General features: G+C 39.6%; 1 protein-coding gene and 1 pseudogene across 1 annotated transcript; both read left to right on the top strand.

The window, feature by feature from the left end:
- The window catches only part of LOC122699439, a 34,539-nt pseudogene extending 9,341 nt beyond the window's left edge, over positions 1-25,198 (top strand).
- LOC122699438 (zinc finger protein 709-like) lies at positions 1,496-3,003 on the top strand. Its single transcript, XM_043911377.1, is given in 2 exon segments — positions 1,496-1,826; positions 1,829-3,003. Coding segments are annotated over 2 exon segments (1,113 nt in total). The 5' UTR covers positions 1,496-1,639; the 3' UTR covers positions 2,755-3,003.
- Positions 25,199-26,750: the final 1,552 nt, after the last annotated feature.

Raw genomic sequence — 26,750 nt, 5'->3', positions numbered from 1 at the left:
ATTTGTATCATTTTTTTGGATTCCACATGTAAGCGATACCACATCTTCTTTATCCATTCATCTGTCAGTGGACAGTTAGGTTACTTCCATGTCTTGGCTATTGTGAATAGTGCTTCTATGAATATTGGGGGGCACGTTTCTTTTCAAATTAGAGTTTGTCTTTTCTGGATACATGCCCAGGAGTGGGATTGCTAGATCATATAGTAATTCTATTTATATTTTTTTATGGAATCTCCATATTGTTCTCCATAGTGACTATACCAATTTACATTCCTACCAACAGTGTAGGAATGTTCCCTTTTCTCTGCACCCTCTCCAGCATTTATTACTTGTAGATTTTTTGATGATGGCTATTCTGACCAATGTGAAATGACACCTTATTGTAGTTTTGACTTGTAGAACTGAACTGAACAATTAGTGATGCGGAACATCTTTTCATGTACCTGTTGGCTATCTGTGTGTCTTCTTTGGAGAAATGTCTATTTCAGTCTTCTGCCCATTTTCTGATTGTGTTCTTTGCTTTTTTGATATTGAGCTTTATGAGCTATTTCATTCTGGAAAGGAATCCCTTGTCAGCCACATCATTTTCAGATATTCTCTTTCATTCAGTAGATTGTTTATTCATTTTGTTTATGGTTTCCTCTGCTGTGCAAAAACTTTTTAAGTTTAATTAAGTTCCATTTGTTTATTTTTGCTTTTGTTTCCATCACTCTAGGAGACAGATCTAAAAAAATATTGCTGTGATTTATGTCAAAGAGTGTTCTGCCTATGTTTTCCTCCAGAAGTTTTATAGTATCCAGTCTTACATTTGCAGCTTTAATCCATTTTGAGTTTATTTTGTATATGGTCTTAAGAGAATGTTCTAATTTCATTCTTTTGCATGTGGCTGCCCAGTTTTCCCAGCACCATGTATTGAAGAGACTGTCTTTTCTCCACTGTATATTTTTCCCTTTTTTGTTATAGATTAATTGACCATAAACGCATGAGTTTTTTTCTGGGCTTTCTATCCTATTCCATTGATCTATGTGTCTGTTTTTGTGCCGGGACCATGCTGTTTTGATTACTGTGGTCTTGAGGTATATAATCTGAAGTCAGGGAGCCTGATTCCTCCAGCTTCATTCTTCTTTCTCAAGATGATCTATGCCATGACATTTTAAAACAAAGAAAATAAATCAGCCCAGCCTTAAAACTAATGAATCTTAGAATTGTTGCATCATTTTTTTCCCTCAAATTTATCCTAAATGTTGAGTGTATGAAAAATAGTACACTTGGAATCATATTCAGAATCACCACTTATGAGTATTACTGTTTTAATAATTGCTGATTATCTTTCAGAGCTTTATTATATTCACTTTCAATTGGAATGTGCAGAAAACCTACACTTTCCTTGAAAATGGTAAAATTTTCATTGTCATAACTATTAATAAATATAATTAATAAGCCATTCATTAATAATATGCTGCTTATTATTTACAGCAGTCATATGGTAGAGATGCTGTAAAAATAAAGAAGGTAATCTGTATGGGGAAACATTTAGCCAGATTTCAAATCATAATCAGAAAAAGAAAACTACTGGAATAAAACTATACGAGTTCAGTATATATGGACAGGTCTTCATGCATCATTCTTTAATAGGCACATGACATCTCATACTACACCAAAATCATGTGAGTATCAGGAATATGAAGAGAAGCCATATAAATGCAAAGAATGTGGGAAGGCCTTTAAGCATCGTCAATCTAGACACACGCATGAGAAGATTCACACTGGAGAGAAACCCTATGATTGTAAGAAATGTGGGAAGGCCTTCAAGCTTCGCCAATCCATTAAAGACATGAAAGAATTCACACTGGAGAGAAACCCTATGAATGTAAAAGATGTGGGAAAACCTTCAGATATCACCACAACTTTCAAAAACATGAACGAACTCATACTGGAGAGAAACCCTATAGATGTAAGCACTGTGGTAAAGCCCTCAGTTCTTTCAGATACTGTCAAATTCATGAAATAACACACACTGGAAAGAAACCTTATAAATGTAAGCAATGTGGTAAAGCTTTTAGTTGTCCCAGTTACTTTATAAAACATGAGAGAATTCATAGTGGATTGAAACCATATGAATGCAAGCAATATGGTAAAGCCTTCAATTGTGCCAGTTACATTCGAAGACATGAAAGGACACATACTGGAGAAAAGCCCTATGAATGTAAAAAATGTGGTCAGGCCTTCAGTTGTTCAAGTTCCTTTCGAAAACATGAGAGAACTCATACTGGAGAGAAACCCTATGAATATAAGCAATGTGGTAAAGCCTTCAGTTATTCTAGATCCTTTCAAAGTCATGAAAGGAGACACAGTGGAGAAAAGCACTATACATGTAAAAATTATTATAAAGCTTTCGCTTGTCCAAATTCCTGCCGAAAACATGAGAGGACTCATTCTGAACAGAAACCCTATGTATGTAAGGAACGTGAGAAAGTCTTCAGTTTTCTTACAAAATTTCAAAGACACATGATGAAGCACATGGGCTATGGACCTTATAAATGTAAAGACTATGGGAAAGTCTTTGATTGTCCCAGTTACTTTCATTGTCATGAAAGGACTCCCAGTGGAGAAAAGCCATATAAATGTAAGGAATGTGGTAAGGCCTTCAGTTTTCCTTGTTGTCATCAAATACATGAAAGAAATCACACTGGGGACAGGCCCTATGAATGTAAGCAGTGTGGTAAAGCCTTCACTTACCTCAGTTCCATTTGAAAACATGAAAGAACTCATACTAGAGAGAAGTCCTATGAATGTAAGGAATGTGGAAGGGCCTTTATTTTTCTTCAAATGTTCGAAGACACATGATCGTGCGTACTGGTGATGGACCTTGCAAATGTAAGGACTGTGGGAAAGGCTTTGATTGTTCTAGTTCATTACAAACACATAAAAACACTCACAATGGAGAGAAACCCTGTTCATGTAGAACTTGTAGTAAAGCCTTCCCAGTTCTTGTTGAAACCATGAAAAAAATCCATAATGGAGAATAGTGCCATAAATGTAAGAAATGTATGAAAGCCTTTATTTGTCCCAGTTCATTCCAAATACATAAAAGAGCTCACACTAGAGAGAAACCCTATTTTTGTAAACAATATGGCAAAGCTTTCAGCACTCCCAGTTATGTTCAAATACATGAAAGAACTCATACCAGGGAGAAGATGAATGAAAAGAATGTGGAAAAGCCCTCATATATCACCCAACCCTCCCAGGACACATGAGAGTACACACTGGAGAGAAATGGTATGTATGTAAGGAATGTGGGAAAGCCTTTAGTCCCAATTCTTTGGGAAGCCATGGAAGGACTGGAGAAAATTGTATTGAATGTAAAAACTATGTAGGAAAACCTTCACTTGCCCCACATCCCTACAGAAAAACCATATAAAAATGTACATAAGATAGAAACCTTGTAACTGAAAAACAAGGGAAACTTCCAATTTTAACAAATATTTTCAAAGTCATGTGAAAATTCTACTGGAAAGAAGTCATCCATGTAAGTACTATTATGGGTAAGCTGTCAGAAAATTTACAACATGAAAGAAATTTCGTGCATACATTTTCTTTGTAATTTGACTCATTCTCAAAGTGATTTTCTATTGTATGGATTTGTAGTTAATTTTACAAGTATTCATTGAGGTGAGATAATTTTGTAGGTACTCATTAAGCAATCAATTCAGTCGCTCAATCGTGTCTGACTTGCGACCCCATGGACTGCAGCATGCCAGGCTTCCCTGTCCATCACTAACTCCTGGAGCTTACTCAGACTCATGTCCATTGCGTTGGTGATGCCATCCAACCATCTCATCCTCTGTCGTCCCCTTTTCCTCCTGCCTTCAATCTTTTCAAGCATCAAGGTCTTTTCCAATGAGTTAGTTCTTTGCGTCAGGTGGCCAAAGTATTGGAGTTTCAGCTTCAGCATCAGTCCTCCCAATGAACATTCAGGACTGATTTCCTTTAGGATGGGCTGGTTGAATCTCCTTGCAGTCCAAAAAACTCTTAAGAATCTTCTCCAACACCACAGTTCAAAAGCATCAATTCTTCGGTGCTCAGCTTTCTTCATAGTCCAACTCTCGCATCCATACATGACTACTGGAAAAACCATAGCTTTGACTAGATGGACCTTTGTTGGTAAAGTAACATCTCTGCTTTTTAATATGCTGTCTAGATTGGTCACAGCTTTTCTTCTAAGCAGCAAGTGTCTTTTCATTTCATGGCTGCCGTCACCATCTTCAGTGATTTTTTCTGTTACTGTTTCCACTGTTTCCCAATCTATTTACCATGAAGTGATGGGACCGGATGCCATGATCTTAGTGTTGAGTTTTAAGCCAACTTTTTCACTCTCCTCTTTCACTTTCATCAAGAGGCTCTTTAGCAATACTTCCTAAAAAACTAATAGGTAATTTTTCCTTTAATCATCTGGTAATTTTTTGTGTGTCTGTTTTGAAGTCTGTTGGAACCATGAATTGAAGTTTATTTCTAATACGCAAGTAGGTTTAATTTTTACCTAATTTTGTAAGCTATGTGTAAGGAAAAGGACATTGAAAAATGATACTTTGGTTTTTTTTCTCCCCACTGGCTTCCTGTGGCAAGTACTGGATATGCCTAATTTATTTTACATGTAATATCTTCTACCTTCCTTAGCAGAAGCTACCTTTTCATTGCCTGGAGAACCTTATTCTACTTTATAAGTATGCAAAATTCATCACAGTGCAGTCTCTTGTGAATTACTATCTTCAACTTTTGTCCTTTACACTTTGTCATTTATTCTGGTTGATATTTGGACTATGGGATTTCCATTAGGAATAAAGACTTTATGAGAGGACAATAAAATTTAGATTTGGCAATGACTCTTATTATATTAATGTGAGTACTATGAACTATATTTTCTAGAATGTGTTGCCTTATGGTCCTATGTTAGAAGTCACTAAAGCATAACTTATATGAAACTTGGAAAGCAGGAATATGATTTAGTCAGATTTTGAAGCCAACTGTATAGAAGCAGTCAGAAGCACAGGCCTTTACAGACACTTGGTTCCAGCCCATTTTCCACATTCTTTTCCCCATCAATCACGTATATCCTTAAAACCTCCACAGACTGCTTGTCTTCCACTTGATCTGAACTGTAGGCTTCTACACTTGTCCCCAAATTCAACACTGAATATCCAGCAGTTTGGATTTTCCTGAAAACCCTCATGTGTCCACTTGGCAAGAAATTTAGACTGTCATGATTGAGAATATTTTCTGAAGCACTGAGTGCCCTGTTCTCTAGATATTATTAGTCTAAGGTCTAATTTGTGTAGTAAACACCTTGCTTTGTTTAAGATATAATTATCATGCCCAGAGAGTCGAAGTTTATAGTTTGCATCTAAAACAATAAATAGAAATGTTTTTATAGCAGTTAATGCCTATAGTAAAAAAAAAAAAAAAGAGAGAGAGACCTCAAATCAATAATCTAACCTTATACCTTCTCAATCTGAAACAAGTAGACCACTATGTATTTCTCCAGCAAGAAGGATTTGTTCAGAATCAGCAGAGAATAGTCTGCAATATGGCAGGGCACATTGCAAGTCCTCACCCAGCAGAGGAATTTGAACACTTTTATAGAGTGGAAAAAGAAGTTGGGAGGGCTCTAATAAACAAAGAAACCATGACTTTTCGTTGGCTGAGTCCTTGCCAGGAAAGAAGTATCTTGCTTCTTCCTGTTGGGCTCTGTTACCATTGCAGGATATGAGAGCTCCGCCTTCTGGTCTGCCCATCCTCTTTGTGGTTTCTGTTTATTAAATTTTTTACGTTTTCCCCTTCTGCACAAGATCTTTTTCTGAAAACATCATTTGTCAAGAGTCAGGTTTTCCAGTTTTAGCAGCTTTTCCCCCTCAATGTTAGGAAAAACCTTTCCTGGGGTTTAGTGTCTCATGGCAAAGGGAAAGTACCCAGATAAGAAACCTACTAAGGTCACATTTGAGTAACAAAAAGAGGTAAGAGGAAGAACCTTCAAGCACTTTAGTCTGTATGTTATTAAGATCATAGCCATTGGATATCATCTGAAGAGTTATGTTATCATCAAGGGTTTGGTAACAAACTTCCAGCAGACCTGGTCCAGATATAGAGAGGCTGAAGAGAGTTCTTTTGGAGGTGTTGTTTTTACATTAATTATTTATTTGACTGTACCAGGTCTTAGTTGCAGCACAAAGGATCTTTGATCTTCGTTGTGACATGCGAAATATTCAGTTGCAGCATGTGAACTTTTAGCTACTGCAGGTGGGAGCTAGTTCCCCGACTAGAGATCAAACCCTGGCATTGGGAGTGTGGAGTCTTAGTTACTGGACCAGGGAAGTCCCTAGAAATGCATTCTTGAACCAACAAAACCTCTAAGTTGCAAGATGTGATCCATAAGGTCTTTGTTTCCCAAGGGTACTGTGAAAAGACTGTTCTACCAAAACATGGTTACTTTTCGTAGAAGCAGTTAGGCCTTTGCAATATTGAAGCATCTCCTCTTTTATCAGTTGTAGGTCAAAAGAATCAGTAGCCCTGCATTGGGCATCTTGTGACTGTCACAAGGGTGAGAGTGTATGAGTTCCAAAAGGTCTGGCTCTGAGATTTAGAACTAACGGCAATACATTTGGTCAGGGTATTTATGGGGCCTCAACAAATTCTGCCAACTGAGTCATAATTATGCCATTAGTGTGTCTGACTAAACCAGAGTATTGAGGGTAGTAATCACAGTGATAATGTTGTAAAATTGGTCATACAGAAGAGACTTGTCAAAGCACCTAACCAGTAAAGCGGGTTTTTTGATCAATATGAAATTCAAGAGGAGTTCCTCTGGTAGGAATACTATTTTCAAGAAGAATTTTAGCCACTGTAGAGATTAGGGTTAGAGTTCCTGTGTCTGCAAGGGAAGGTTTCAGTCCAGTGTGAAAACACACAGACCATGATGTGAGCATATTTATATCCATTAGAGGAAGCTGCATGAAATCCATTTGCCAAGCCTCATTAGGCAGTTTTCAATATTCAGGAGCAGTACAAACAGGCTTCACTGGGGAATTCCCTGGCAGTCCAGTGGTTAAGACTCCCGAGTTTCCACTACTGGGGGCACAGGTTCAATACCTAGATGAGGAACTGATATTCTGCAAGCAGTGCAGTGAGGCCAAAAAAAAAAAAAAAAGCCTCAGAACCTTAACAGTAGCTAATGTGGCAGGGAGTAGTATTGCATTCAGTAATTCCTGAATGTGGAGGCCATTTTTAACTTCCTTTTCACTGGAAGTAAGGGAGGCATGTTGCTTCCACAACATTCCAAAATCATGAGTTACTGTGAAAGTATATCTCTCAGCAGTACAAACACCAGCAGTTTGGTCCTTGGCTAATGTACAGGTTCATGGAACAGCATGTAATTTCACCTGTCAGGTCAAAGCAGCCATAGGTAAAGATGCTGCCTCAGCAACATCAGCATCAAAAGGATCCATGAGGATAACCCAGTGAAGGGGTATCATGACCCTTCAGAGGTGATGGCCAAGTCCAGCCAAGAGGCTGTTGAAATAGGCACTGAACACAGCAGACTTATCAAATCTATGACAGCAAAATACTTATCAGTTACCAGCTTATTAGATGGAGTCAGTGATTTCTGTAATATTGGAGACTGGATATAGGGTTCTGTTTGGTATGACCACAACCTCAAGGTTGCCTTAATTCACTGTGAGGTGTCATCCTTCCTTGGTTTAATAGGATAAGTTGGGCTGTTAGAAGGAGGACTGGGAATAATTAACTCTTTACTAACTAGCTTTTGTACATAGTTTTCAGTCCATCAAGGCCCTGTGTAACTTATGTTGGGCCATTAACACTCACCTAGAGCCAGACATCCTGAAACACGAAGTCAAGTGGGTCTTAGGAAGCATCACTATGAACAAAACTAGTAGAGGTGATGGAATTCCAATTGAGCTATTCCGAATCTGAAAAGATGATGCTGTGAAAGTGCTGCACTCAATATGCCAGCAAATTTGGAAAACTCAGCAGTGGCCACAGGACTGGAAAAGGTCACTTTTCATTCCAATCCCAAAGAAAGGCAATGCCAAAGAATGTTCAAACTACCGCACAATTGCACTCATCTCACATGCTAAGTAATTAGCAAAGTAATGTTCAAAATTCTCCAAGCCAGGCTTCAACAGTACGTGAACCGTGAACTTCCAGATGTTCAAGCTGGTTATAGAAAAGGCAGAGGAACCAGAGATCAAATTGCCAACATCCGTTGATCATCAAAAAAGCAAGAGAATTCCAGAAAAACATCTACTTCTGCTTTATTGACTATGCCAAAGCCTTTGACTGTGTGGATCACAACAAACTGGAAAATTCTGAAAGATATGGGAATACCAGACCACCTGACCTGCCTCCTGAGAAATCTGTATGCAGATCGGTAATCTACAGTTAGGATTGGACATGAAACAACAGACTGGTTCCAAATAGGGAAAGGAGAACATCAAGGCTGTATATTGTCACCCTGCTTATTTAACTTATATGCAGAGCACATCATGAGAAAAGCTGGGCTGGATGAAGCACAAACTAGAATCAAGATTGCCCAGAGAAATATCAATAACCTCAGATATGCAGATGACACCACCCTTACGGCGGAAAGTGAAGAAGAACTCAAAAGCCTCTTGATGAAAGTGAAAGAGGAGAGTGAAAAAGTTGGCTTAAGGACATGGAAGCAACCTAGATGTCCATCGGCAGATGAATGGATAAGAAAACTGTGGTACATGTACACAATGGAATATTACTCAGCCATTAAAAAGAATGCATTTGAATCAGTTCTAATGAGGTGGATGAAGCGAGCCTATTATACAGAATGAAGTAAGTCAGAAAGAAAAATACCAGTACAGTGTACTAATGCATATATATGGAATTTTGACCCTATATGTGAGACAGCAAGAGACACAGATGTAAAGAACAGTCTTTTGGACTCTGTGCGAGAAGGTGAGGGTGGGATGATTTGAGAGAATAGCACTGAAACATGTATATTATCTTATGTGAAACAGATCACCAGTCCAGGTTCGATACGTGAGACAGGGTGCTCAGGGCTGGTGCACTGGGATGACCCTGAGGGATGGGATGGGGAGGAAGGTGGGAGGGGGGTTCAAGATGGGGAACACATGTACACCCAGGGCTGATTCATGTCAGTGTATAGCAAAAACCACTACAATATTGTAATTAGCCTCCAATTAAATTAATTAATTTTTTGTTTAAAGTTGGCTTAAAACTCAACATTCAGAAAACTAAGATCATGGCATCCAGTCCCATCATTTCATGGCAAATAAATGGGGAAACAGTGGAAACAGTGACAGACTTTATTTTGGGGGGCTCCAAAATCACTGCAGATGGTGACTGCAGTCATGAAATTAAAAGACACTTCTTCCTTGGAAGAAAAGTTATGACCAATCTAGACAGCATATTAAAAAGCAGAGATATTACTTTGCCAACAAAGGTCCATCTTGTCAAAGCTATGGTTTTTCCAGTAGTCATGTATGGATGTGAGAGTTGGACTATGAAGAAAGCTGAGCACCGAAGAATTGATGCTTTTAAACTGTGGTGTTGGAGAAAACTCTTCAGAGTCCCTTGGACTGCAAGGAGATCCAACCAGTCCATTCTAAAGGAAATCAGTCCTGAATGTTCATTGGGAGGACTGATGCTGAAGCTGAAACTCCAATACTTTGGCCATCTGATGCAAAGAACTGACTCATTGGAAAAGACCTTGATGCTGGGAAAGATTGAAGATGGGAGAAGAAGGGGACTTCAGAGGATGAGATGGTTGGATGGCATCACCAACACAATGGACATGAGTTTGAGTAAGCTCCGGGAGTTGGTGATGGACAGGGAAACCTGGCATGCTGCAGTGCATGGGATCACAAAGAGTCAGACACGACTGAGCGACTGAACTGAACTGAACTGATATTAGCTAAGTTATTTGGGGAATAAGGTCTGTGAGGTCCAAGCCAAATTTTAAGTAACAGAAACCATAATTTTGATCTATGAATCATTGGTTCAGAGCTTCCCAGTTCAGTATGGAATATTTTAGGACAGTGGGTGTTGTGACCATGGATAATCTAGGCACAACCATGGTTTTGATAGTAAAAGAGAAACACTGTCCTATTTGTCCTCTGTGCTATGTTCATTAGTGCTTCTAAGATTATCAGAGGTATCTTGCTTAAATTTGTTGGGATCTCAGGTTAAATTAGGTGGCTCAGTGATGAATCTGCCTGCAAGGCAGGAGACATGGGTTCGAGCTGTGGTTTGGGAAGATCCCCTAGAGAAGGAAATGGCAACCCACTCCTGCATTCTTGCCTGAGAAATGCCATGGACAGAAGAGCCTTGTGGGCTACAGTCCTTGGTATCACAAAATTGGACACAACTGAGCAACTAAACAACAACATTGATTAACTACTTAAATGTGACTTAGTACCCTACATCAGCTGGCAAAATTAATTCTGAGCCTATTGTAATTCTGAGCCTGGCAGTGTACTTTCATGTTTTTTTTTTTGTGGGGGGGAAGAATTTTTTTTTTGTAATTGAAAAAAAAATCTATTTGGCTACACCAGGTCTTAGTTGAAGCGTGCAGGTTCTTTTGGTTGTGGTATGTGGGATCTAGTTCCCTGACCAGGGGCTCCTGCATTAGGAGAGTAGAGTCTTAGCCACTGGACCACCAGGGAAGTCCTTGTTGTGTAAATTGTTTTAGTATATTTCAGATTTCCACTTGGCTCAAAATGTCGACATTTTTTTAGTATTTTATCTGTCTACCCTGTTTTGTTTTCTTCTTCACTGGATATACTTTGGGGAAGGGGTACCTCTCTACCCTGGTTTTTATCATTTTTTTCCTCTTGAGAGCCTCAAAACAGTGCCATCAAGGAGTCTTCCCCAGGACAACTGGTTGCATTACAAGGTTTAAGGAGCCCAAAGTTAAGTCAGGTGTAAACTAATCCCTCACCTGTGCCACAAGAATGCCATGGGTGTTGTCCCCTTGTAACTCTAACAGTAACAAACATTGCTGAGGATATATCGAGAAATTGGAACCGTTGCACAGGGGTGGTGCAAATTAAAAAATGGTGCAGTCACTTAGGAAAACAGTCTGGTCATTTCCTCAAAAATTAAACCCAGAAATACCATATGATCCATCAATTTCTCTCCTACCTATACACCCAAGTAACATACAGGTGTATGTTCAAACAAAAACTTGTACATGAAAACATAATAGCCAAAAGTAAAAACATTCCAAATGTATGTTAATAAATGAACAGATGGAAGGGGAAAATAGAATAGAAGAGGAACAGGTGGAAGCAGTGACACATTTCCTGGGCTCTAAAATCATAGCAGATGGTGCCTGCAGCCATGAAAGTAGAAGATGACTGCTTCTGAGAAGGAAAGCTATGACAAACCTAGACAGTGCATTAAAAGCAAAAACATCACTTTGCCAACAGAGGTCCGTATAGTCAAGGCTATGGTCTTTTCCAGTAGTCATGTACAGATATGAAAGTCGGACCATAAAGAAGGCAGAGTGCTGAAGAATTGATGCTTTCAAACTGGTGCTGGAGAAGACTCGAGGGTCCCTTGGACAGCAAGGAGATCAAATCAGTCAACCCTAAAGGAGATCAGCCCAGAATACTCACTGGAGGGATTGGTGCTGAAGCTGAAGCTCTAATACTTTGGCCACCTGTTACGAACAGCCAGCTCTTTGGAAAAGACCCTGATGCTGGGAAAGATTGAAGGCAGAAGGAGAAGAGGGTGACAGAGGATAAGATGTTTGGGTGCCATCACTGATTCAACGGACATGAAATTGGGCAAACTCCGGGAGGTAGTGAAGGACAGAGAAGCATGGCATGCTGCAGTCCATGGGGTCGCAAAGAGTCAGCCACGGCTTGGCAACTGAACAACAACAGATGAACAGATAAATGCGATGGGTTTTGTCCACCCAGCAGAATAATATTATTCAGTCGTTAAGTTGTGTCAAACTCTTTGTCATCTCATCCTCCATCGCCCCCTTCTCCTGCCCTCAATCTTTGTCCATAAAAATGAATGAAGTGTTGATACATTGAACATTGAAGTACCTTGAGAAAATAGGCTAAGTGACTGGAGTCAATTGCAAAGACCATTGCAATTGCAAAGAGTCAATTTCAAAGTCAATTGCCAATTGTATAATTGCAAAGAATTATACAATTCTATTCCTTTGTAAGCCTTGAATAGGGAAATCTATATAGGTAGAAAGATTAGTGGTAGTCTAGGCACAGGGACTAGAGGAAGAAATTGGAAAGATTGGGAGTGATAACTAAAGAGCAGAGGAGAGAGAGAGAGAGTGTGTGTGTGTGTGTGTGTGTTTATTTCGATGCTCTGGGTCTTAGTTGCAGCACTTGGGATCTAGTTCCTCAACCAGGAATCTGTCCCAGGCCCCCTGCATTGGGAACGAGGAGTCTTAGCCACTGGACCACCAGGGAAGTCTTGAAAGGAGTTTCTTTTTAAGGACAGGAAAATATTCAGAAATTGACTCTAGTAGTGGTTACATCTGCCTGTAAATATACTGATGCTATGAGCAAGGACTCGTGTGCCCACAGCACAGAAAGCCAAGCTCTGACTCGAGGCATCTGCAGCAAAGTATGGGTTTGTTTGCAGGGAGCCAAGCAAGGGAGTGGGAGACAAGTCTCAGATCCACTCCAACTTAGTCTATGAGTTAACGGTTTTTTTTTTTTAAGGGGGAAGAACAAAGAGGCTGGAATTGATCATCATCTTGTGACAGTCCTGTGACATTTCTTAATCATAGTTTTGGGAATCAAGATGTCCCTGGTTTATGAGTCTCAGCCCAGATGGGCCATGGCCTGGAGATATGTTAGCTTATCTTGACCTGGAGAGACAACCCGAGTATGTACATTAATGATGATATCTATAATAGCACTTGTAGTACATTAAGAATGTTATCTGGGCTTCCCTGGGGACTCAGTGGTACAGAATCCGCCTGCCAGTCCAGGAGATGCAGCTTCCTTCCCCAGGTCAAGAAGATCCCCCGGAGGAAGAAATGATAACCCACTCCAGTATTCTTGCCTGGAGAATCCCATGGACAGAGGAGTCTGACGGGTTACAGTCCATGGGGTTGCAAAGAGTTGGACAGGACTTAGCGACTAAACAAGAACAACAATGTTATCTACAACAGCTGTTGTAGTCATCTGACTCTAGTTGATTAGTGTTCAGTTAGCATTGAGGTCAGAAAATTGAGATCAAAAGGGATGATAAAGGGAATAAAGTTTTGAATAGAGAGATTAATCATAAGCTCAGTGAGGGAACTTCATTTTAGAGGAAACTCAGTTTCACTGAAAACCAGTGAGTTATAGACATTAAAGGGTCCATTATATAGTATGTGTGTTGGATCTCAATAAAGTTTCCAGGTAAGTGGATAAATGCATTAAGAGTTTTGCAATGCAGAGTTCTGCAATTCTGGCTCTTAGACATCTAAGAATTTCCAGGTTATTTATAACATCCATTACCTCAAATTGTTATTGTGTGTGTGTATGGTGAGAACTCTTAAGATCCCCCTCTCAGCAAATTTCACTTATACAATACAGTATTGTATTGTATTGCCATTCATATTGCCATACTCAAATATAGATCACTTTGTTAGTCATTTATACCTCAGGAGAGCTAGGAGAGAAGGAAGAGTTTCCATGGGCCTCTCACATTTACATTATCATTTGTTTTGTTTTTGTTATAATTAGTGAAAATAGGAATTCCGTTGCCTTAGGGATCTTATAGATGTTTAAAAATTCTTTCGGGACACAAGCTAACATTGATCTAAAATAAATTTCCTTCCCATGTAAACTGAATTTAATGAAACCTGATATTTTAATGACATGTCTCACACGCTCTGCTTAGAGAAGAGTCCCCCCAGCTATACCTGCCTGGCTCAAACTTCTCACCCGGGCCAAGGAAGGGCTCTAGGACTCAAAAGTACCAAACGAATGGGAATGGCGAAGAGATGGGAAGAAAGCTCAAAGTTATCAAATTTCAAAGATTAAAACGGAGTCCGTCTGTTTATTGCAGATGGTGATGTCACACTGAAGTGGCTACGTTTCTACAAAAGGGTCCCAGTTGCACACAGAGCTGACACAAAGCCCTCTGGTTCCAGTCTATCCTGGTGTGGGCACCCTCTTGTCTATACTTGCATCATCTTGAAACTGAATCAGGAATCCGCTATGCGCATCTGTGACCTCGCGTTCTGATCAAGCTGAGAGGAGACTACAGTCAGCTTTAGAATAGGAAAAAGTTCTATTAAAATTCACACATTCGCCGGGACAAGTTACCAGCAAAGGCCAAAGCCATTTTGCACAAGCCAAGTGTCCTACGACGGTAGATGGGGTGACGGACCACAACCGGTGAGACGTAGCCAACCGCTCTGGCTTTGCTCCGGAAACTTGAGGATGCTTAATGGTCATTCTCGTCGGCCGCGGGCTCTGCTGTTCCGTGAAATGCACTGGTCGTGGGAGTCGTAGAAAGAGGTTAGGGAGAACGAAGAAACCTAGAAATGATGAGTGTGCGTCTCCGAGTGTGAAGACGGAGAGGAAGGACTGGTTGGAACTGGCCTGGCCATGGCGGGGACCGGGCTTCCCCGCAGTCAACTTCGGAATCTGCTGGTCCGAGCTCCCCGCCCCGGGGCATCTCTCGGACCTGTCCTGCCCGGCTCGCAGCGTGGGGGGCGGGGAGCGGCCGTCGGGAACCCGGGCGTCCTGTCCTCTCACGCGGCCACCTCGGCCCCAACCCCGCCACCTCTCGGGGCAGCTCTTCGCCCGCAGCCCCGCGTCTACCCTAGAATGTGCGTTGACCACGAGGACGTTTTTTAGGTTCCGTGTCTGGGCTTTATGTGAGGGAGAAGCTGTGGTGTGTGGGGTCCCCAATCCCTCCCCAATGGGACAGGATTTCTCTTTTGAGTTTTTCAAATTTGAGGGAGTAGGGTCTCAAATTCACAACCAGGTTTCACCAACGTAGCACTTCCTAGGGCTGCCAATACAGCCCTAAATCTCCAAATCCCTTTCGCATTTCCAAGGGTTTCCAATGTGGCTCAGCTGGTTAAGGAATCCGCCTGCAATGCGGGATACGTGGGTTCGACTCCTGGATTGTGAAGATCGCCTGGAGAAGAGAAAGGCTACCCACGCCAGTATTCTGGCCTAGAGAATTCCGTAGGATTGCAAAGAGTCGAACACGACTGAGCGACTTTCACTTCACTTCGCGTTTCCAAACACCAGCTTCTGATCGCTCTGATTCACAGCATTTTCTACTGTTTGCCTGCTGTGGTGCATTTCATATTTCTTCAGTATTTTAATGTATCCTTTTGTCAGTAGAGCCACAGATGGCTATTTTTCAATAATACATTTTATTCCTTATTTTTTAAATATTTACTCATTTAATTCTTTGGCTGCACCGAGACTTTTTGTGGTGTGTGGGATCTAATTCCATTACCGGCGATTGAACCCCGGGACTCCTGTTTCTGGAGCAGAGTCTTAGCCCCTGGACCTCCAGGGAAGTTCCCAGATGGGTATTTATTAAAACCTCGTTTTTTTGTTTGTGGATATATATTACATGGGAGGAAAACTGAGAATGACCACCTGGAACTATGTTGCATGAAATCTTTGAGCCTCTGCTCTTCAGAATCTTTCCTGGGCACCGTCATCCTGTGAAAAATCCTTTGGTTGGAGATTCCTTTTTTGAAGCTTTCCTGGTTGATCTGTCCTTGCCTTGCCCCTCCCTGCTTTTGTTGACTCGAGAAGATTTATTGCTTTAAGTGTCCATTTTTCAGTAAGGATAAATACATTTTTTATTTAATCAATAAGCTTGAAAGACAGTATAAAACATTTACAAAGAGGCAAGAAAAAGGTTAATTTCAGGGGGAAAAAAAGAATTTCATCATTGCATTTCATTTAAGATCCTGGTTTCATCCCTTAACCTGGCTGTAGTTAAGTTTCAGAGGGCTGTTCATTACTTTTGGGTGATTTCCAAAGAAATTGCAGAGTTTAGCCTTGCAGACCAGAAGTGTTCAAATAGGGTTAGTTACGAAACAAGTCTTATCATGGAAATAATAATTAACATCTTCTTTGCTGAAAAAAATATATATTGGGGATTTTCTGATTATACAAGTGTATTTCAGTTTTCCTTCTTACTCTTCACATAAACACTGTTTGATTGAATGTGCTGGATTGTTCAGTGTGTTTGTATAATTAAAATAATAATAGTGGTGCCAAGTGACTCCAGTGGGGAGTGTGGCCTGTAGTGGGTGAGTCAAACTAAGCCCCACTGTGAGCCTGTAAAGAGAGTTAGAAGTGAAGGCCCATTGGCTCCTCCTAGGAACCAATTCATTGGAAAAGACCCTGATGCCGGGAAAGATTGAAGGCAAAAGAAGGTCAGGAGCAGAGAATGAGATGGTTAGATGGCATCACCGACTCAAAGGACATAAGTTTGAGCAAACTCTGGGAGATAGTGAAGGACAGGGAAGCCTGGCATGCTGCAGTCCTGGGGTTGCAAAGAGACAGACATGACTTAGTGACTGAACAGGGAGATGGAGGAGATTTTGTGATTCTCTTTCTGAAGTTGTAATCATGGTTTGCCTAAGTGTTGCATTTATAATGGCGGTGCATTCAGTGTAATATGCGCACAGGGAAGTCCGTGGAGGTTGGTGTTCTGTTTCCTTGACAAAGGGTTTGGGAATTTGGGAGTTCTTTTGGGTTGACACCTGCCGAGAAATTCCTCACTTGTGAGAATGGAAGAGGGGATGGCCGTTTTGGGGTCCATACCCTTCTTCCTCAGAGACTGACTCACTTTTAGGGTTCTATTGCAGTTGGGAGTATCTGGACCACAATTTTTACAATTACTTCATGTATGTATTTTGGCCCTGCCAGGTCTTCGTAGCTGCGCTTGGGCTTTCTCTAGTTGCAGCACATGGGGCTGTGCTCCAGTTGCAGCTTCAGTAGTTTTGGCTCATGAGCTCAGTTGCCTTGAAGCATGTGGAATCTTCCAGGACCAGGGATCGAACTCATGTCCCCTACATTGGCAGGCAGAATCTTAACCACTAGACCACCAGGGAAGTTTGTAGACCAGATTTTAAGAACATATTTAACTTTCTGAATACGGGTTTTCCTTTTCAGCTGTAAGGGAGCAGTCTGCTTATCTCAGCTGATTCAAATATTTCCTTTTCTCTCCTTTGGATTCCTTTATCTGTCGAATAAGGTGGTTCTGTAATTTTTTTCCTTAGTAGTTCCTACATAACCCCTCTATTTGCACTATTTGGTTAAATTTTGTATTGCTGCATTACATTATAACAATTACTAAACCAGTATTAATGTATTAAAGTCCACAGTTTTCGTTATGAATGTCTTTTTGGGTTATAGGATCTATAGGTTTTGGTAAATGTTTAATGACACGTATCCATCATTTCTCTACCCTCAAAATCCCTTCTGTTTCACCTTTTCATTCATCTCTCCCTCCAAACCCCAAATTCTTCAGAACCAAAGATATTTTTATGGCTCATAATAATGTCTTTTCCAAAATATCATCTACTTGGAATCTTATGTTGCCTTGTCAGATTGGCTTCTTTCACTTACCGATGTACTTTTGAGATTCCTTCATGTGTTTTTATGGCTTGATACCTCATTTCATTTTTTCATTGAGCAATATTTCATCTTATAGTGGTAATGACACTGACTGTTTATCCATTCGACTCTTGAAGTACATCATGCTTAACTCTCTTATCAATTATGAATAAAGCACCTACAGACATTCGTGTTAGGCTTTTGTGTGCACTTAAGGTTTCAGCTAATTTGTGTCTCTATCAAGGAGCAGGATTGCTGCATCTTCCTATATGTATGAGTATGTTAAGGATTCATGGGAAATGAATCTTCCAATGTAGGCATACCAATTTCATTCCCACCACCGAGGAATGAAGATTACCAGCAGCTTCTCATCTTCACTAATGCTGGGTGTTTTGAATTCATTTAACAAGTGTGTAGTGACATATTATTGTTGTTTTATTTATATTAATATTCCCCAAAGACATGTTCAGCATGTTTTCATATTGTTTATTTCCCACCTGTATATCTTGTTTGGTGTGGTGTCTATTCAGATCTTTTTCCCATTTTTAACTGAGTTGTTTATCTCTTTACTGTTGAGTTTTAAGAAGCCTCTGTGTATTTGAGATTACTAGTCATTTATCAGATATGTGTATTACAGAGACTCTCCTAGTCTGTGACTTTTCATTCTCTTAACGCTTTCTCCACCACAGGAGTTTTCCTTTTAATGAAGGGACACTTACCAGTTTTTCCTTTCATGGTTTGTTTGTTTTTGGTGTTGTATCTAAGTATGATGTTAGCTGCAGGTGTCTTGTTGATGTTTTTCTCAAGAACAAAGAGTTCCCTGTATTATTAGTTTATTATCATAAATGGATGTTGAATTGTATCAAATCTTTTTATGTTCATTTCCTCTTCCTTTCATTTCTGATATTTCTGTTTTGCCTTTTCTGTTACCTTGACTAGATGTCAATCAATTTTATTATAATTAATATTTTCTAAGGACCAGCTTTTGGTTTTGAAAAGTAGGAGAGTGGTTTTTTCCTTTCAAAAATTGAAAAATTTCACTCTACTCTCTTCCTGCTTGGTTTCTGACGAGAAGTCTGATCTAAGTCTAATCTTTTTTTTTTCCTATAAAAGTAAAGTGGATTTTCCCATCTGACTTTTTTTCAATATATTCTCTTTCTGTTTGATATTTCCTAAGTTAGAATATGAGACTTAGTGTACATTTTTGATGGTTAGTATTCTCTAAGCTTTTTGGATCTACAGCATGCCATTAATCATTAATTTTAGGAGACTCTCAATGATTATTACTTATTTTTTTCGGTTCATTTCTGTGTACCTTTTCTTTTAGATATTCCCATTTTGTGTATTTTAAGCCTCTGTCATTGCTCTACAGTTTATGGATTTTGTGTCCTGTCTTGTTTGGGTTTTGGTTTTGGTGTTTTGAGCTTTTTGTTAGCCTCTGGTGAAATGGATTATTTTCAGTATAGGCCTTCTTAAGAACAGAATATTTGGTGTTTATTTTTAAATGCTGTCTTTATTTCTTCTTTTCCAGTTTTGGAGAGAATATTTTGCCGTGAACTCAATTCACTGATCTAAGTTTTTTCCTTTGAGGCCAGGAATGATGGCTTCCGAGTACCTTAAATGCCAGCTTCAAACCTGTTAAGTCTCTGTCTTCAATTTTTGATGATTGATTGCTGACTGCTTTAAAAATCATTGCCTATCCTCTTTTGGCTTTTACCCACATCTATACAAAGTGATTGGAAAGCCTTAGTCTTCCTTCTGTTGTTAGTGGCAAGAGATTCTATCTTCTTAGGATTTTGTTCTTATATGTGAACCCTCATCCTAAACCAGCCCCTAACTTCAGTTTTTAAAAAGTCCAGATACTTTCCCATGCTTTGTGAAGCCATTTCATGAAAGTGCTGGAGATGTCTGCCTTACTGTCCTCAGATACCTCGATTATTTAGATAATAAGACCTTTTATACACTATTGGCAGCATGTGCTGTCATCATCTAAGGGATTCTTAGACCCAGGGTTCAAGCTATCCTGTTTCTGTATACCTTGTGGGAGCTTGTGGCAGGGCAGCCTTTAGAGTGGCTGGTCAGGAAATAACTTCCTCCTGCAATTTGAAAATGGTGATTTCATATTCTTCAGGAGGAAAGTACTTCTGAATCCTTTATGTGTTTTATAAATACTTAGGGCATATTTACCATCAAACTCTTATGATTTTTAATGAACACACTTGCAGTTTACAACTCTCAATCTGTTCCTCAGGGTTGAATAGGCACTGGGCACTTGTGTTCTAAATCTGCCATAAAGAGCTCCGCCAGCATATTATCTCACTCTGTATGCCTGTATGTGCCTCTGAGCAACCTTGAGGTACATAAGGCACATGGTTTTGTGGTTTGGTTTTCAGACTATTTTCCTAGTGTCTGAACTGTAAGTGCCAATTAACTTTCTATAGATAGATTTTATTTATTTATTCATTGTGGCTATGCTGGGTCTTCATTGCTGCACAGGCTTTTCTCTAGTTGCAGTGACTGAGGTCTATTCTCTATCTGCAGTACGTGGGCCTCTCATTGCGGTGGCTTCTCTTGTGGAGCATGGACTCTAGGGCATGCGGGCTTTGGTAGTTGTTACACGTGGTCTCAGTAGTTACAGCTCCCAGGCTTTTGAGCACAGGCTCAGGATTTGTGGTGCACAGGCTCAGTTGCTCTGGGCAGCATGTGGCATCTTCCTGGACCAGGGATCAAACTCATGTCTCCTGCATTGGCAGGCAGATTCTTTACCACTGAGCCACCTGGAAAGCCTTAACTTTCTAGTGCATCAGATGAGAGAAAAAAGTGTCTGTAGTAAATATTGTAGAAGTGAAAGGCATATTTCCCCACAAGAATATTTTCTTTCCATCGTCAACATCTGATTACTTCTAAAGGCTTAGAATACTTTAAGGCCAAATTGGCTAGCTGGACCCTATTAAAAGTTTTACAGGTTTGTTGGACTCTTTTGTTTGGTGATGGGAATAGAAGAAAAAACTTTCAGTTCAGCACTATGTTCTTATTCATAAAATCTTGTGCAGATTTGACCCTCTGCCTCATAAGTGCTATAAATGGTGGGTAAAATGAAGAATATGGAAGTTTTTCCTGACAAGGTATTGATGGTCTTAAAATGGTAACATTTGTTTCATTTATATAGCATGTCTCTCACTTCTCCACATGTTCTGGACCCTGTTGTTAGTGAGAAATAAGATGTAATGTGATCAGAGTAAATATTTACACGTTCATTATGCTGCTAAATTTGTGAGGACATATTGACAGAGTAAGTTCCTGATGATCAAGTCATAAAATAAATGTTTGGAGATGACAGAATCATATATAACCTATTCATATAAATTGTGTATAGATGTCTAGTCCCATTGCTGTCACACATCCTGCTATACACATATTTTGGGGTGTTTTAGGACTTGGTGGCTAATGAAGATGTGACTATGAATTTCAGCCCAGAGGAGTGGGCTTTACTGAATCCTTCACAGAAGAAGCTCTACAGAGATGTGATGCAAGAAACCTTCAGAAACCTGGCCTCAATAGGTGAGGATGACAGCTTTCCTTTACTTCGTCAATTAGAGAACAAATGTTTCTTACTCATTGATATTCTTCCATGATGACTTATGTGAAAGGGAGGAAGTTGGTAAATAAACTAGACCTGTTCACAGCCAACACTGAATGTAGGATCTAACGCTTTCTGTATAATTTCTAATATTTTGGAATCATTTTTCTTCATTTGCAATTTAGGGGGGAAAGGGAGCAATCATGACATTGAAGATCAGTACAAAAACCAGGGGAGAAAACAAGGTAAGTCACACCCATAACAGAAAGTAGTGCCTCATATGTGGCTCCTCGTTTGTGGTAAAATTTTAAAAGAAGGGGCCTAAACACATAATGCCTGCTTCACATTTATTTATTCTCTGAAAAAATTTTCTCCAAATCCTTTATAATATGGGACATAGATGTCCAGCATTTGGAAAATAGTTCTCTTGAAAATAATATTTAACAAGCCCTATATGTGAATGTCACTTTTGATAATTCCAAGAGTGAAATCTTGAAGGGCATTCCTTTTTCAATTGAAAACCATTCAGACAGGGAAATAACCTGTCTGATTTTGCTATAAATCATAACAGTGTAGTTCAAGTACCCTCCTAATAAATATTTAGTTGTTAGTAAAGAAATCATTATTCATGTGATCCCCATTTTTTACAGGAGTCATGTGATTCTATGCAAGTAAAGAGGGTAGTCAGTGTGCAGGAATCTACAGCCTTATTCTAAAACTCAGTGTGAACAAGAAAACTACTCGAGTGAAACCATATGAATGCAGTGCATGTGGAAAAGCCTTTATGCATCATCTGTCCCTTAATAGACATATTAGGCATCATAATGGACATAAACTAGATGAGTACCAGAAATATGAAGAGAAGCTGTATAAATGTAAGGAATGTAGTAAAGCCTTCAGTTATCTTCATTGTTTTGAAAAACACGAAAACACGATGGACAGGAAAACTACAAATGTAAGAAATATGGGAAAGAATTTCGTTTTCACACTTCCTTTCAAACCCATAAAAGGATTCATACAGGAGAAAAGCCCTATGAATGTGAACAATGTGGGAGAGCCTTTGTGTGGCTCACAACCCTTCAAAGACACATAACCCATGCAGGAGATACTCCTTATAAGTGTAAAGAATGTGGGAAACTCTTTAAGTGGCTTACAACCTTTTGAAGATACATGATAATGCACACTGGAGATGCTCCTTATAAATTTAAGGAAATGGGGAAATCTTTAGTTTTTTAAGATTTGCACTACAAATACATGAAAAAAACCCACATGGGAGAGAAACCTTATCCATGTAAACAATGTGGAAAAACCTTTAGATATCATCAAACGTTTCAAATACATGAAAGGACTCACAGGAGAGAAACTCTATGAATGTAAGCAATGTGGTAAAGCTTTTATTTCTCCTGTAGGATTGAAAAACCATGAAAGAAATCACAATGGAGAGAAATTCTATAAATGTAAAACATGTAGTAAAGCATTCAGTTATTCCAGTTCTCTTTGAAAACATGAAAGAAATCATACTGGAGAGAAACCCTACGAATATAAGGAGTGTGGAAAAGGCTTTATTTTTCTCTCAATCCTTAGAGCAGACATGATAAGTCACTCTGGAGGTGGACCTTATAAATGTAAAGAATGTGAGAAAGCATTCGTTACTCCCAGTTCATTTCAAATACATGTAAGGACTCACACAGGAGAGAAGCCTTATAAATGTAAACAATGTGGGAAAACTTTCAGTTGGCCTACTTCTATTCACAGACATGAAAAAAGTCATAGTGGAGAGAAACCCTGTAAGTGTAAACAATGTGGTAAAGCCTTCAATTGTTCCAGATCCTTTCAAAGCCATGAAAGGAGACACAGTGGAGAAAAGCCCTATGGATGTAAAAAATGTGGTAAAGCCTTCAGCAGTCCAAATTCCTGTCAAAAACATGAAAGAATTCATAGTGGAGAGAAACCTTATGAATATAAAGAACATGGAAAAGCCTTGAGTTCTCTCACCAAATTTCAAAGACATGTAATGAAGCACACTGGAGACAGACCTTACAAATGTAAGGAGTGTGGGAAAGTCTTTGATTGTTCCAGTTACTTTCAAAGTCATGAAAGGATTCACAGTGTAGAAAAACCGTTTGAATGTAAGGAATGTTATAAAACCTTCAGTACTCCTAGGTCCCTTTGAAAACATCAAAGAACTCATACTGGGAAAAAACTTCATATATGTAAGGAATATGGTAAAGGCGTTAGTTATCCCAGCTTCCTTTAAAAACATGAAAGGAGTCATACTGGGGAGCAATCCTATCACTGTAAACAATGTGGTAAAGCCATCACTTATTTCAGTTCCCTTTGAAGTCATGAAAGAACTCATAGTGGAGAGAAACCCTATGAATGTAAGGAATGTGGGAAAGCCTTCATTTTTCCCTCAAAATTTCATTTACACATGATAAAGCCACTAGAGTCAGACCTTATTTGTGTAAGAAATGTGGGAAAACCTTCAGTTCCAGTTCATTACAAAACCATGAAAGAACACACACTGGAAAGAAACCGTATGAATGTAGGAATTGTAGTAAAGCCTTCAGTCGAGTTCATTCTTTACAAAACCATGAAGGAACTTATGGAGAGTAACCCTATGAATGTAAGAAAGTGGGAAAGCCTTTAGTTCTATCACCAAATTTTCAAGACATGTGGTGAAGCACACTGGATAATGTAAGAAATGTAGGAAAGCCCTCAATTTTTTTCAGTTCATTATGAAATCAGAACTCACACTGGTAAGAAACCATATGAATGTAAAAATTATAGGAAAGCCTTCAATGGTCCTAGTTCTGTTCAAAACCATGAGAACACTCATAATGGAAAGCAGGCCTATGAATGTAAGAAATGTAGGAGAACTTTCAGTTGTCTCAGTTCATTCTGAATACAGAAAGGAATTCACACTGTAGAGAATTGCTTTGAATGCAAAAAAATATGGTAAAGCCTCCAGCAATTCCTGTTATGTTCAAATGCATGAAAGAACTCATAACAGAAACTGAATGTAAGGAATATTGGAATACCTTTGTCACATGACATTTTAAGGATGCAAGATGATGCACATCATGTAAATGTGAGAAATTGGGGAATTTTCTCTCATATTCTTGGGAAAGAACTCACTCTAGAGAGAATTCTGTTAAATGTAAACAATATATGAAAACCTTCATTTGCCTTACATTCTTAAAACGATTTAAGAATGTACACTGGGTAGATACCATATAACTGAAATGAAAAGTAAAACTATTCATTTGAAACAAATATCTTTATAGTAATATGAAAACTGCACTGGAAAAAACTTATGTTAATGTAAGTAATATGGGTAAGCCTCTGCAAATCCATGTAGAATGCTCTCAAAGTTACAATATGGAGGAAATGTTATAAACTTTAAACATATATTTTCCCTACCAGTGGCATACTCTTAAAGTTATTCTCTGAAGTATGGAGTTCTACTTATTTTTGTAAGTAAATATTGAGGTGAGATAATTGTGTTGATAGTCTTTAGGCTGTCATTCCTAAGTTTAATAAATAATTTAACCTTTTATCAGTTAGATTTTTTTTTTATTTTTACTATTAAGACTCTTTGGTCCATGGGTGATTTGCAGTGTATTTCTAATATGCAAGTAGGTTTCATTTTTAAATAATTTTGTAATTTTTGTGTAAATAAGGGAACACTAAAAAGTGACATTTTGGTACTTGTTTGTTTCTTGTGGCAAGTACTCAATACTCAACATCCCTTTTACATTATATTCAAACTTTTCATTGCCTTAAGAGCTTTATTCCATTTGCTTACTAACAGAGATGTAATAAAGAGTTGGGCATGTATTTGTAAGTATACAGAGTTCTTCATGTAGTCTCATGTGAATTATTCTTTTCATCTTTTGTCCTTTGTTATTTGTCATTCCTTCTGGCTAGGATTTGGGCTCTGGAATATTGAGAGACCTGTGTGATGACAATAAAATCTAGAGTTGGAGATGACTCTTTTTAACTGTTTTGTCAATGTGAGTAATGTGAACTACAGTTTCTAGATTCTGTTGCTTTTATGGTCCCATGTTAGAATTCACCAAAGCTGAATGGACAGGTAACTTGAAATGCAGAAGTGAAACAGTATTAGGTGGATTTGGAGCCACCTGTATGGAAAGAGACAAGAAGTATAGGGCCTTTGCAGGCACTTGCTTCAAGCCTACTTTCCTCATTTTTTGCTCTGCCAGTCAAGAATATCCTCAAAACTGAAGAGTCCAAGATGGTAGAGTAGGAAGACCCTGAGCTCACTTTCTCCCATAGGGATACCAAAATTACAACTATTTGCCAAGCAACCATTGATGAGAAAGACCTGAACACTAGCAGAAAAGATCTATGGGTAAAGATAGGAAGAAGGACCCACAGTGAAACCAGTAGGAAGGGTAGATAAAAGTTATAGTCAAGACCCATGACCCACAACAGGAAGATAGTTATAATTGCAGAAGTTGTCCCAAGGAGCAAGGGGGTCCAACCCCTGCCCCCATCTTACTCCCAAGCCTAGGTGTCCTGCACTGGGTAGATGAGCCCCCAAAACATTTGAAGACTGCAGGGCTTGCTTACCAGAGAGTAAGGGGGCTGTAGGAAATAGAGACTCATTCTTAAGGGGTGCACATAAAATCTCACATGCTCAGGGAAAAAGCGGTAATTTGAAAGGGGCATAAGTCTGACCCACCTGCTAATCTTGGAGACTCCTGGAGAAACAGGAGGCAACTGATGCTTATCCTTCGGACACAGACACTGATGACAGCCATTTTGGGAAGCTCATTCTACCACAAGGACACTGGTGCTGGTCCTTCTAGTTTATTAATGTGAGAGACCTGTGCTACTCATCAGCCTGTTGGCTTCAGTATTGGGATGCCTCAGGCGAGTCAGCTAGCCAGGCAAGGTCACAGCCTCACGCACTATATGACCAGCTGCCTGAAGACATTTTGAGCCCCCAGTTGCCCTGGGGCCCCTGTGGCCCCACAGCCAGTTGTTGGGATCCAACCCCGATTAACAGTGGGGCAATATCAGCTTTGGGATACCCTAGACCTTTTGGGGCTTCCCTAGTAGCTCAGACAGTAAAAAATTCACCTGCAATGTGGGAGACCTGAATTTTATCTTCTCTGTTGGGAAAATACCCTGGAGAAGGGAATGGCAACCCATTTCAGTGTTTTTGCCTGGAGAATTCCAGGGACAGAGGAGCATGGTGGGCTACAGTCCGTGGGGTCACAAAGTTGGACACAACTGCGTGACTAACACTCACAGGCCTTGTAGCCATCTGTAACAGAAATAAGCCCTGTTCACCAGTGGGCTGACACCAGCTCTGAGACCCCCAGCTTACAGCAGTGGAAGACTCCAGGATCTGGCTCTACCCACCAGTGATCTGGCATTAACTCCAGGACCCCTTAGACTTCAGCCCCACCCACCAGCTGCAAGACACCTTGGACCCTCCAGCCAACCACGCTGGGCTTTGGCTGCAGTTTCCAGTAGGCAGACACTAGATTGAACTGGCGTTA

The sequence above is a fragment of the Cervus elaphus genome, chromosome 9, assembly GCF_910594005.1.
Source record: "Cervus elaphus chromosome 9, mCerEla1.1, whole genome shotgun sequence".
NCBI classification, from domain to species: Eukaryota; Metazoa; Chordata; class Mammalia; order Artiodactyla; family Cervidae; genus Cervus; species Cervus elaphus.
This window is presented reverse-complemented; position numbering and strand designations above follow the sequence as displayed.